Genomic DNA, 14,195 nt, shown 5'->3' on the forward strand with positions numbered 1-14,195 from the left:
TTCCTCTGAAAACATCTAGTGAGGCTGTATCCTTGTCTTCAGTCAGTATTATGGAAATTTAAAATATTTTTTACTATTTTGCTTGCAAAATACCATATGAATTAGACCTGGCACATACATATGGTTACATAAGCTTGACAAATACATACTTTACACCAAGTACAGTTTGCCCCAGTCTGTCCTCAGGGTAAGATGCTGACGAATTTATTCTGCAAGCTAGAAATTACTTCCTTATAGGTCTTAGTTGAACCAGAACCTTAAGCTTTCAAATTTTGAAATTTCTAGTTTTCAAATCACTTTAAACCAAATTTAAAAAAAAAAAATTAAACCAAAAAGTATTATATTTTTTGTCATCGTTCAAACTTAAAACGCAAGAACTACAGCAAGATGCAGGTGGTAAGGGATGCTCTGCTTAGCATCAGACTTTTATTCTCACTCACCTATGTTTTTTTTTACTTGCTCTCCCCTTTTTTTTTTTCTCCTAGTTTCTTTTTTTTCCCTCTCATTGTCTTCACAGGGTGGTCTCTTGGCTTAACTATGTGCAATCTTAGGGAAAAACACATAAGGGTCACACAGATCGTGGGACGTTACTGATTGATCTTTTACTCCCTGTGGCCCAGCCCCTAGAATATACAATGTGTGACAGGCTGTACGTGGGGACTGCACGATGTGAGCGAGGCCCCGCACGCTGGCAGTGTCCGAACCAGTGGGGCGTCCCAGCCCGTAGCCAGAAACCTGCTCCTGCGCTAGCAGGGGCTCTGGGCCAAAGGAAGGCACCAGGTCAAACTCTGTGTGTGCTTAGGAGTGATTATGAATGGAGTACTATTACTGGATCTAGTACACCTTTTACAAAAATATACAAACTTTAGTTAGCATCCTTTTTCCTTTTATGTGTATGCCTTTCAAAAAGCCTTTGCAGAAGGCTTTGAACAGATATGTCATGTGAGGTAAGCTCGTGCTCAGAAAAAAAATACTCTGTTAAAAAATAGAAAACAGAGGTTAAGAGGGAACAACCAGTTCTTGCAGCATAGGGAAGTTTCTCAGGAGTTGGTGCTGGGGTCTGTACTTGTCAACATGTTCAGAAATAACCCGTAAAAGATGGTAAGGAGGTGTCAGAGTCTGATGATGATACCAAGTTATGCAGATTTGTAAGAGGGACTGACTGCAAAGAAATGCAGAACTGTATGAATCTGGGTATCCAAGTGACAAAGAGGCAGGGTGAAATTCACTTAAGATAAATGTGCATGATATACACAGGAAAAAAAAATCTGCTTTCATATGTAAGATACATGTAAAAAGGCTATTGGTTGGTCATTACTACCACAAAGAGGGATCTGAGTGTTGTGATAGATGTGTTTGTGAAAATTATCACCATCATGAGCAGCTCAAAAAGCAAATCAAGTGTTAGGAATTTCCAGGAAAGAAATAAAGACTGGAATAAAGAACACCATGATAACTCCAAAAATCCATCAATTACCGACATCTTTTATACTGTGAGCATTTCTGATCCTTTCATTTCAAAGGATGCAGTAAACTGGGAGGCACACCAGGAGTGGCATCAAAAAGGGTTAAAGGAATTTCAGGGAATGAGAGGAATGTGTGAGGGACGAGTGAGGAAGGAGGTCAAGTCTTTGCAGACCAAAAAAGAGGTGACTTGGGGGCTACAAGATAGAGATCTACAAATTTGTGATCTACACATATGTCTGAGAAGCAATTGGGTATGTCTTTTCCAGTTCAAGAAGTGGAGGCCATTAAATGAAGACAAGAAGAGCACAATTTGGAACAGAAAGAGGATATAGCTCTTCGTGCAGTGGATAGCATATCTGTGAAACTCCTCACCAGAGGATTTTGGGGGTTTGAAAAGTTTGTGCAAAATCTTGGAAGAGAAATCCACTGAAGTGCAGAAACAGTCTCCATTGCGGGAAGTTCCTGAGCTGATAATAATTGGTGACTGGGGGAGTATTAGGAGGAAGTATCTGAAGTTAGTCCTGCTCTTACTCATCCCCAACCATCTGCATATGGTCATTGTTGGGACAGGATATGGGGTAGATGGATCCTTGGTCTTACATCCATGTCTGTCAGTATTTTCTCTTCCTGTTTTCCCTCTAATCAACTCCCCTCTCTCCTTAGAAATGTTTCCCTCCATTCTTTCTCATCCCTTCCTTGTTTTCTGCCTGCACTTCCAGTCCCTCAATCCAGTCAGCCCAGAGCTGCTCTCAGACCCCTACTTGGAGTGAAGCTGAATACAAATCATCCTGAAAAACACAACCTCCGTGCAGCAATAGCTCCTCCGTCTCCTTTGCTAATCACTGGAAAATGGAAAGGGTGTGAGTTGTGCCTCCAGCTTGTCAGCAGGACAGGGAGTATTAAGAACTATGTAAATAGGTTAGTAAGGTGTTACTCCTTTCTACAACCAAGAAGATCCACTCAGCACAGGAAGGGGAAGATCCACGGGAAGGGGATTTTGACACTGTGAGAAGGAAGATGTTGCAGATACACAGATCTTGGAAGGTTATAGATGTAAGGTTATGTCTAGAAGTTGAGTGAGCTATCAAAAGTGAGTTGTGCATGAAAAAGAACTTATGCAAGAAACGTCTGAATGGACTTTATATATATAAGGAACATAAATTTGAAATAAAAAAAATAGAGTGGACACTGTATGTAGAAGTTTCATGGACTTTCTCTTTAGGATTCTGACTGTTCGACCAAATCACAAGACCCTCTTCCTTGCAGTACTACAGACTATTAAAATCAGACACATTTTTCCCCAGAAAGAAATTCTAGGTGTTTGTGAAAATCTCATGCTTTGGGTGATAATTCTATAGTTCCAGCCAACATCCAGCTCCTCTGTGGAGGACATGATTGTTGCTTTCGGACAGAGAAAGTGGAGGCTGAATCTCAGGATTGCATGGGACATGAAAGTGGTTATATTCTAGTAAAGGAGGGAACAGAGGTGGATAATAAGGAAGGAAGGGAGGTTTGGCTGAAATACGATGGTAATTTGTGTCCATGAAGAATGTTAAGCAGTGTGAATCAGAAAACTGAGGGTCAAGAAGCAAAATATAGTTATCTGATAAGACAAGGTGAGAACATTTCAGGTAACCTCAGGATGTACAGACACCTGAAAAATTACTTTCAAATGGTGTTATGTTCCCTAATGGCCAGGAGTCTCAAGTGTTGGGAAAGAAATTGGAAACAGAATGAGGTTTTTTGTGACCTTCAACCTCAATCATCTGCATTTTTTGTTGTGAGTAGCTGGTGTTACAAGGTGCTCAGGTGTGCAGATATAGAAGTGATTTTTTTCCTGTGGAAATGTGAGCATGGGCTGATGAAAGGTTCAAAGTTGGGGTAGGTAACACTGCTGCTGATCTTACTGCTTCTTTTGAGATAGCTCAAATCAATCATCTTTCCATGGAAGCATATTGGAACAATTCAGGGCAAGTCATAATGTTTGGAAAGAATTAGTATGAAAAGGAAACACTATCTCACTATCTGGTTGCATGTAGATAATAGCAAGAAAGGCAGTGTGCAGCTATCAAATACTTTCTTTTTTGATAGAACCATGGAAATACACAACATATGCCATATACCCTACTGTTTTCAAAGATGCTGACCAGGAGGATGAGGCATTTGGCACATCAGGGATCTCCCCTAGAGAACATACTTACTCTCCAGATATCCCCCTGTATGTGGAAACAAATCATTCTACAAAACAGAAAAAAACCTCAGTCCTCCCTCTGGCAAGTGAGCAGTACACCAGGGCCCTATCCCAGCCTAATGTACGGAGGCCACTTAGAAATCCTCCAGCCACCCCATAGGCTGTCAGTGAATAGTTTCTCAGCACGGTGTCCTTGGTCATAAGTTGCACCTACTCTGGAGACAAAGGTTGAGGAGTGGCAATGGAGAGTTGCTGCACTCTGAGAGTCATGAGTGTATCTGAAGTGAGATGTGCTGGTGATATCCCATCTGCTTGTGGTAGGCATATGTTGATACTATGATGGGAAGAAGTAGAGACCAGTGACAGTGTGAGCAGAGAGGAGAAGGAGTCATGCAAGGGAGGAATGTGCACCATTTTCACTAGGATTTCTTATTTGGCATTCCTCGTTAAGTTCCTACCTAAATATAAACAAACAAATAAACAATATACAGTCTAAAATATATCAAGTTCCTACCATTTGTAGATTTCCTCCTAGCCCCACTAATCCCCATATTGGGAAAGGTGCTTGGGATGAGCTCCCAGCTGCAGCTTTGCCACCAAATGCAGTGGGACCAGTATTTCAATCTCTAACTTATTGGTTTTGATCTAGAGCAGGAACATTTGGACCAAAGCTTCTGAGAATCATAGACTCATAGGCATAGACAAAGCTGGCAGGGGGCCAGCAGATGTTCTCCCCTTCCCCCCCACAAAGCACGTTTCACAAACTGTACATGATCTCTGCTACTATTTTTCCTCTCTGTTTCCTGCTTCAGATTGACTCAATATTCCCAGGGACACGTGGCTACACCAGCCCTATGCTACCAATTGCACAGTGCTGGATGCTGAGGCACAGAGCTGGCGAGGCCCATGTCATTCAGATTTTTTTGATAACTTCCAAATGAAAAACAGTTCCTATGTATTCTTTACAATTCCAGGAATTCCCAGAGTTCCTGTCTTAAGTTAGTGTTGTCACCATTGCTTCTTGAAAGATGTGAGTCAGCCCAACTGGGATTTGTAGTAACATTGCCCCGATACTGCTAGGAATAGATTGCTGCTCTTTAAAAAAAGAAAGGTGCTGAGGAAAGTATTGTGACTGCCATTAATCACTCTAACAAATGGGCAGTATTACTGACAGGATGGCTTCCCCTGGCTCCTAGTACTGGTGCAATTGACAAATACTATCAATTGACAAGCACTGCCTCAGTGACTGAGTGTGATCAAGGCTTCCAGTGGCTTTGCCAAGAGGAATGCTTAGAGTTGAATGGGATGTTACGGGAGGTAACAATTGCAATGGCCTCTGGCATCACGCAGGAGGAATTGGGAGGGAGGAGCTGGGAAGACAAGGAGATAGAGACGAGTATTTTTCCAACCGGTCTGGGGAATGAGGCTCTTCCACTGGTATTTTTCATTGTACTGTTTGAACTGCAAACTGCAGTACTGTCTTTGGGATGGGGAAGATGTGTCTGGTCAGGCTGGATGTGGAGCTTTCATTTAGAACTGACTGTCATAGTCGGGGTCAAGCCAGTCCTGTGAATAATTGGACAAATCACTTACCTCAGCTCCTATGCTCTGCTATAAATCACTGGGGTGACAACAGAACAGCTTTTCTTCTGAGACGAGTAGTTTAATCGGCAGGACTTTAGCTTGGAGCTGGTTTGTAGTTAGATTTCAGTGACATACATCAAGATGACATGAAGTACACTCTTACCCTGGAAACTTTTCCCCATTGATAGTTATAAATACACCACACTATTGTGCTTGGCGTGCTGTATACTAATAGACGTGAGGGCTCTGAAACTCATTAGGAAAGGGAGCGGGCCACCGAGCAGAGCGAGGACAGTGTGAAGCGAAGGTTGATCACCATAGCCTTGTCCAGGATAAACCATGGGAGTTTTCTTATCTCGCTTTGGCAGGAGGTGCTGCTAGCTTCCTGTGCGAAATCAGGAGCATATGCAGCTTTCCTCTTGTTGTTTGGCTTCCTCCGCTACACAAGACGGTTCCCAGCACTGTGATTATCTTTGCATCTTCAAACATGGCACACTCTGCTTCCTCAAGGGCTTGATGTATTCTTGAGAAGCAGGCTGGCTCCTCTCCCCCAGGCCACTTCTCCAGGGCCCCTGCCGGTGCCAGCTCCGCACATCACAAACCCTTTATAAAGCTGGACTTAACTTCTGGTTGCATAAACCACCCCCAACCTTTCCAAAGTCCTGCAAATTCCTGAAGCTACAGGCGAGATGAGCAGGTCTGGCGGTAGAACAAGCCCTGCACCATAGGCAGTGACGCTCTCACCCCTCTTTCCCCCTGTGCTGGGCTTCTCTTGAAACCCGACAGAGAATTAGCGGCTCCTGTTTTTCCAAAGGAAGAGCCGTTTTCTCAGACACGTGCCTGTGTGGGCGGGGGTGGATGGGGGTGGACAACAGCAAATGTGCATGCCAGCACGCATGTAGGCACATGGGAAAAACTACTTAGGGTGTGAAAAACCTGATTGCTCTGCTCAACTAAGAAAGCAGAGCCCGATTACCTTGCTCTGAGGTTGCATAATGTTTATAAGCATAGGTTTGTACACATCCCCTTTAGCATTTTTTTATGGGATCTCTACACACGCAGAGTCGTACCCACAAAATAGGAACATGAAAGGGTCTGCAGGGAAACAGGTGAAAGAAATACTTAGAAATGTGCTGACGAATATCAGCTTGTTTATCAAACCCTCTGCACACTACGTGCTTGTTCATTAACCTGGCGGTAACCCTGCTGTAAGATTTCCTGAAGATGCAAAGCAACAAGGCTCATCCCAAAGCAAAACATTTCAGGAATTCGTGCACTCTGGAGATATCTGGAGTAATATTCAAATATCTAAAATTCAGTGGGATTTCCTTGGAAACACAGGCAGTTCTTGCTAAAAATGGGATACCCTTCCTATTTTACTGAGTAGGTATTTTGAAGTAGTTTGCAATTTCTTTACAAAGCAGAAAAATATGTAGCTGATGTTATCTGAGGACACATGCAATGAAACATCAATTGAGTTAACAAGAAGATGATTTTCTGTTTAGGTTCCAGCCAGCCTAGATTTTTGTGTTTTCATTTTTCTCTCTTTCTCTCCAAGCATCTGTACTTAACACAAACATTTGGTTTGATGACTACATCTAGGTTCAGCAGAGCCTTTTCTCTTTCTGTTACAAAATGCCCGTTGTTAGAAGAGGTCAGATTAAGAGGCAGGACCTAATTACTCCCATTTGCCCCTTCCCCGTCTCTACCCTGCTGCTGGTAGTGTCTTTCACATAGCACCCCTGGCAGCAGCCAGAGGCAGGATGCCTTCGAGTATTAACCTGAGCAGCCAGCACAGAAGAGTGGATGTAGCTTGTGTGATGTTCCTAAAGCTACATTAGTGTATTTGAGGTTAAAGTGAAGGCATTTGGCAGCTGATGAGAGAAAGCATCTGGTTCTGCATCCAAAAGCATGAGTCTGAGTCTTGTCCTAGGCTTTGCCTGGCAGCCGTGCTGCAACAGATCTTTAAACGTTTGGTGATCCAGCAATCTGTGGAGCCAAAGTGGTGTATAGAACAGTATTCATGTGTACTGGCAGCTGTTGGATATAGTACTCTCAGCTTGCTTGTGACTCCTTTTTTATTAAAACGGAGGGCAACAGCCATGAAGTGTATTTGAGTTTCTACTATAGTTGCATTAACGTCGTAGTCAGAAGTTTAGATGTGGAATGGTATGTGAAGTTAGTAGAGTTCACAGATGTGCCTCTGCGGCTAATATTTCATTTAGCATTTTACATGTCTTTTTCTTGTTACTGTGATGTTACTGTAGTTATGATGGTGGTTTGTATTATGATATTAATGAATAATCAGCACTTCATTGTGCTAGGCATCAACAAAGATGTAACAGTGTCCTCATCCCTAAGACATTGCAACCCAAATATATACAGTCTTTTTAAGGAATTATGAGGAAGAGTATAATAATAGCAACTAAGTCTGGAGGCTACAGAGTTGCAAGAAAGGAAATCAGAGATGCTTTTCTGAGATACAGAAGCAGCTTCTGAATATGCATGTGCTTCTTTCTGTCCTTTACCAAAATATGTGTCTCTGTAAAGACTTTTATGGTAAAGAGTACAAAATTTCAGCATTGTAACAAAGAAACATAAATGTATTCTGTGGGGAAAGGAAAAAAATAAAGGAGGTACTTTTTAGTATAAGTCAAGTGAGGTTTTGGGGTGTCTATTTTCCTGTACAGATTGCATCCAGTCGCAAGGATGTGTTTTTGATACTGCCTGTTTGTGTGCCTACAGTACTGGCATCACAAACTGAGTTCTGATATCTCCTATGGCATGGAAATGTTACCATCTTAGCTAAATTATCATGTCTTCTGTGTTTTAGTCTTGCTACAGATCCAGACTTCTTGGAGCATTAAATGTGCAAAGTAAATGACATCTACCTTTCTGAGTAATTTTTAACCAAATTTTCCCATTAGAATGCATCAAGTGTCTTTATTAATGCAGCTATCTTTCATCCACCCTGGCCTCAAGACTCATGTATTAGAAGCTGGCTTTTAAACCAGAGTCTGAAAGAAAAAGTAATGTTGATAGGGCCTTTCTGCCATGCTATTGCTCCCTGCCCTCTTTCCATGCATGAATCTCCATGGCCTTCTCCTGGGTTTTTTTGGCCTTTTCAACACACTGATCCTCTCAATGCATATTGTGAAATTGGGGCAGACAATCACATACTGCAGCCCAAATCAGATTCCATGTCATCATTTCTTTAAGCTGTTATATCTGCTAAGACACTGGCCAGTTTGACAGAAAGCTGCACAATTAAAAACAAGCATGTAAAGTTATTATACTATTGATATTCTAAACAACACAAAGTTTAAGCAAAGTGCACAGTTGGTGAAAGGAAATGAATCTCATTCTTTGGTCAGGATTGCATCACATTCTGTTATCCAGTCACTGGGCATTAAAGTTCATTTCTCCAAACAACTGTTATACACGTCAGAACTGTTTGATTACAGATACTACAGTCATTATCTTTCAAATCCGTGGAAGATCAAAGGAAATCTGAAAGAGGTTCACCTAGCTGAAGGGTACAATTAACAATAGAACTGGAATTGAACAAGCAACAACTTAATTTTGGAGGAAAAGCTAAACTAGATACTCTCAAAGAAGAACAGGGTCAGGCAACATTTAAGAAGCATTCCATCATGTTTATTTCCATGTGTACCAAAGTAGGCTTTGAGAAACAAATTAGCTCTACCATGACCACACCTGAATGTTTTGATTACAAGCTGATTTGTGGCATGAGACAAAAACATTTTTTTCTGGGACTTCTATTCATTAAGACGACTTTGATTGTTTTTCTTAGTTAAATTATCTTTTAAATCCTCTTGCTATTTAGTTTTGTTTAACTTTGTTTTGTTAATTTGCAAGATTATGCTCATTTTTACTGTGTCTTGTAATCATTAAGCCTCAGTATTGATATTTTGCCATTTTGTAAACTGAACTAAAGAAAATATTTCTAAATGACTAGCAGTATCATATCTCATTATAACAAAAAGAAACTGCACATAATAAATCAGCATCCAATACGTTATGGAATGGGTCTTGACTTAAAGGCTAAAACACTGAACCATGGTGATGTCCGAAAACAGGAGCATTGGAAATAGGATGCTGGTCTTGCACAGCCCTGTATTCAGGCTCTGACTGTAAATTCTGACCTCCTGGTCCACAGTGGGTTAAATGCGAACACTGATTCCAGAGAACTAATATTCAAGGAGGGGCTGGGGAAGTGGATCCAGTTATCAGGCTCCAAACCTCAAGATTTAATGAAAAATAACTATACTTGCCTGGTCACTGCAGCACCTGAGGTTTCCCTGACTTATCACTGTTTTGAGAACAATTGTTTTGTCTTATGTGTTGAATTTCTATCACTGAATCAATAAAATTTCAATTTTTGTTGTTTTCAGGCATGGCTTTTGCTTTTATACTGAAGGATCTTTCATCGTGAAAGCTGGCAGCAACATAGGAAACAGGATCCAGAGCATCACTGAGCGAATGGCTGTAATAGAGGGCAAAAATAAGGTATGATTCCTAGGAGCAGATAACCTTTCTGTGTGAGAGCATGTGTTGAAAAGGCACTGTAAGATGCTATCGAGGTAACAGTGAGGAAACCAGTATTTTTATGTTGTTTTGATTTGAAAATCTGCATACATGCAGATAACTTTCATACTTGGTATTTATTTGCTGAGATGCAGAGATGTATTTATTTCTGCAGGCAGTCATATTAAGTGACATACCAAGAGAGTGTATCAGTGGGATTCACTATAACTGCTCTCTTAGACATGGTCTGTAGTATCTGGGGGTACCTCAGGAGCACAAGGGCAGGGTTCCAGGCCATCTTTGATTACTGTTGTGCAATTGTACAATTTCATGTTGTTTTTCCTATGAGAATTTAACAATTTACTCTCATTAGAGTTTATTCACAGATGTGGTCCTAGATGATTAGATGACCAAGTCTTTTCTGGAATAAAAAATTTAAAGAACCAAATGAATCCAGATTACAGAAGCAAAGTTTAAGAGAGACCTCAGTCAGACAGCAAGGTGGGATTCATCCCAGTGATATTAACCATCTAAATGTTAAGTGTCTAGTCTAAGTGAAGCATTCCTTTATGGACCATGGGGAGATGCACACAATTCTGAATGGCGTGTGGGCCTGTCGTCTGTTGGTGTCTAATGTGAGAGAGAAAGCCAATCAGATTAACTTGCCAGGGGCTAAGGAGGATTGCCCATCAATTAAAGCCTTCAAATCAAGGATGTCCTAGATCAACTTCACTTCCCTGGGTTATACATGAGACTGATTTGGTGTGATTGGCTAGCCTGTGCTACGGAGCTGCTCAGATGAAGATGCACAATGCCATGCCACTGTCACAGCACCTATTTTCACAGGCTAGTTTAGTTTGTGGCAGTAATATCTGAAGAGATTATAAATTTTAAAGCCTGTCTTTCTCTAGACCGGTCATTTTTAAGGCCACCAAAATGCTTTTTGTAATTCTAAGGGTGCTGAGGTTATAGGTCTCTTTTCCTTGATGGCTGCCTTCAGTCTTCTGCACATGAAAATGTTTATGAACTGTAATTATTCTCATGGTAGGGCCCTTTCACACACCGCAGAATAAATAGGGTTTTACGTGCAGCCAAGAATCAGGTCTGGGACTTCATTTTCTCCTGCTGTTATATTATTTAGAAAATACCACAGGTGTTCATGGCACCATTCCAGCGCATGGGAACGGGCTGGATCCCATCGAGGCATTTGCTCTATTTAGCTGTCCAGCTCTACGTGCTTAAAGATCAAGGCAAAGATGGAAGCAAACAGCTTCCTAGGGTAGACTACCATAGGAAAGCACATGAAAAATGTGACATAAGGAGGGATTTGAAGGAGGAAAGGGAAATCATTTCAAGCACAGGAAGACACAGTGTATTCCAAAGGGGGAATGATGAACAAGGTGATAAGAACCAGTTATTTTCCAGAAGGCATATAGCCGTGCTATGGGTGAAGTCCTACCTGCTCACAGGGTGCAGAAGGAACTGTGTAATGATCAGATCTCATTCTCCTTGTGTGTCGTGTATTTTGGAGACAGTGTGAGAGGAGTGGCTGAAATGTCAAAGCAACTTCCAGTCAACAGCAAATAAATTCCTCCCTGGAGGAAGATGCTAATAATGGGTCCTTGCAGTAGAAATGCTGGGCTTGTTTGAAGTCTTTGGCAAACAGCCCTTTTTGAAAAATGTGCCCAGAAATGAACCAAGGAATTGTCTCTGCACAGAAAGTTTTGCTGTGAAACTTATTGGTTCTCCTTGGTATTCCTTGCCTTCTTACTCTTTAGTTCAACTAAGAAAGTTCTACCTTGCTTTGCCTTATTCCTCCTGGTCCTTATGGGAAGGGGGACATCAGTGAAACAATCCCTTTACTCAGCTTTTTCACAGCTTTTCTTAAGTTTCTCTGGTTTTGCTGCTCTTCCATAGCTCTTCAAGCACAGCTGGATTGCTTTTTAAAGCAGAACATGCTCTCTAAGCCCAGGTTCCTGGCCAAGCAGAGAGTTGCATGATTTGTGCACACACAGCTGCTCTGGAGCATCCAGGATTATTTTCTTAAATTCGTGGGAGTCTATGACTTTTCACTCTTTGCAGCCCAAGGGTCATTCTCAATCTCCCAGAGCAAATTCAGAGAGACACAGTTCAAGCAGAACCCTTCCACATCTGCTGCAATATTGTAAGGCTGTTAATAGCACTGAGCTCACTGAATGCAGCACGTCATCACAAGCGTCTGGCTCTGATGGACTGCTGTGAGCAGTTCTGCTACTGCAAGCAACTGTGAACAGCTCTCTGAGGCTCTTCCACATTAATGGTGCCCTGCAATCTAAACAGAGTGTCTATCCCACTTTCATATCCCCACACAGCAAGCATGGTAGAAACAATCTCAAAGCTCAGTGGAAACAACAAAGATGTAGGAGACAAAGTGGTGGAAGAATGGAGGAAGATGGATGAAGAACCTGAAAAAGGCTGCACACTTGGGTTACTATGAAAGGCGAAATTAGGGTGGTCACAGGATGAGATTATTGTAACCAAGGGAAGAGATGAAAAAGGAATTATCAAAAGGTTTCTTTAGCAATCAAGGTAGCTGTTTTCACCTTCTTAAAGACTTCGTGCCAATTCCACACATTTTCTCTACATGCAACATCTGAGTGCCTCCAGTTTGGCTCTTTGCTGTGGTCAGTTCTTTGTTTCTCTGTGGTTATCAGGGTCGTCACAAGTATATTTTAAAGTTAGAAAAACCTCAAACCCTGTGTCTGTGCAGTTAAAGTAGTGCAGGAAGCCTGCACTATATTATTCTTCTGGTGACAGAGAAACCGTGACAACAGTGTTATAGTAACATTTCCGCTGAAGCCTCTCTAAAAGGACATTGAGAAACTCGAGTGGTATAATGGAAGAACTTTGTAACATCAGCCATAATACTTAATCATAATACGACACTTGAAGTGATTTGATTCCCCCACCCAAAGTTTTAATTCTTGTTTTGTTGGACATTTCAGTGATTTCCTACAAAGTTGCGCTATTCTTAGTCTTATCATGTAAACAGGTCACAGACACTCTCCTGTCATTCAGCTACTAAACCCCATCACTTCTCAGTGTTCCCAGCTAAAGCTAACTGCTACATATAACTGAGGGCTAATACTGATTATTATTCTTTGCATGGGCTGTGTTCATTAAAATGTCAATCTGTGAATGACCTGCAATTATAAGGTACAAAAAAGCTGGTGCATTCATTGTTACCACTGCTTACATACAGGCATATGTTCCCTCCTGTGTGTGCAGGCACACACTGGTTTATCAATAGCTTTGACAGGAGTCATTACCCCTTGTACAGGGGTAGAAGAGACAGGGCGCTGCAGGAGAAGTTGACAAGGATCCTGGGTATGGAGAATGTGCAGAAAAGCACTAAGAGGGCGAGTTCACATGAGGGAGAGTAAAAAGCGTGGTTCAAGAAGAAAGGATGATAAATCTGAGGGAAGGAGACAATAGACAAGAGGGCAGTTGAGTACAGGGAAAAGTTGGAGGGAGTGAGACAAAACCCCCTTGTTTTGGGGAAATAACCTATAGAATCACATTCTTGAGAAACCAAAATGGAACAGAATGAGGGTTGACTGCCTCACCCCTCTGCTGTTAGCAAATATTGAGGTCCCACTGACAACAGCAGGTACCATGTGTCTGTGTCACAGGATATGCCTTCAAGAACTGTGTGTAGAGGGTAATAATGCATGAAGTTGTGGTTTATCATGCATATATGTGTGTGTGTGCGTACATATATATACGCACACACACACACACACATATATATGGCTTTGTTTTCCACTGCATAAATACCTTACTGACAGGGGTTTTTAGTGGCCCCATCCCTTGTGAGTGACAAAGCCACCTGACTTCATGGAAAATGGAAAGTAATGGCCCTGTAACATGATTCTGTAAGATGAAACCTAGACTCACCCTTGTCCATCTCTGGTTTGGCTGGCAACAATGGGTCAACCTGACTGAGGGTAGTATTTAAACTCCCAACATAGAGGCAGAGTGTTAGATAGTCAGAAGAGTCAGTTCTTCCTAGACATGACTAATAAGGTGTGACCATGCAAAATAGAATGGTTCCATCTCTCCTGCATCTTCTACGCCAAGCCCTAAACGTCTACCTCTCTTCCACATCCCCACATTACTGATGAAATGAGGAAGCACATGTTGTGGCTCTTCTCAATCCTGATACATGCCATCTGTCTGGCCAGTACATCTATACAGATTGTCCACCTGGAACCCAAAGCAGAAGAGAAAGCTGTTTAGCTCACTACAGCAACATTTTGATCTTTCTCCTCTACCCGGCAGCTGCTTTTCATGAAATGCATGAGATATCTGCGCTTTGAGTTGTCAGTAAATTTTAGTTGCAATTGGACAATGGATTCAAAAATTA

General features: G+C 41.7%; 1 protein-coding gene across 2 annotated transcripts in view; it reads left to right on the plus strand.

The window, feature by feature from the left end:
* Positions 1-14,195, plus strand: part of FLT1 (fms related receptor tyrosine kinase 1) — a 111,317-nt gene that overhangs the window by 43,853 nt on the left and 53,269 nt on the right. For both annotated transcript variants that reach the window (XM_027727193.2, XM_039386867.1), the window contains exon 11: positions 9,658-9,772. In XM_027727193.2, coding sequence (XP_027582994.1) covers positions 9,658-9,772 — 115 coding nt within the window. The remainder of the gene's footprint in view (positions 1-9,657; positions 9,773-14,195) is intronic.

Source organism: Pipra filicauda, unplaced genomic scaffold (genome assembly GCF_003945595.2).
Source record: "Pipra filicauda isolate LSUMZ 115617 unplaced genomic scaffold, ASM394559v2 scaffold50_size3627746_pilon, whole genome shotgun sequence".
Taxonomy (NCBI): domain Eukaryota; kingdom Metazoa; phylum Chordata; class Aves; order Passeriformes; family Pipridae; genus Pipra; species Pipra filicauda.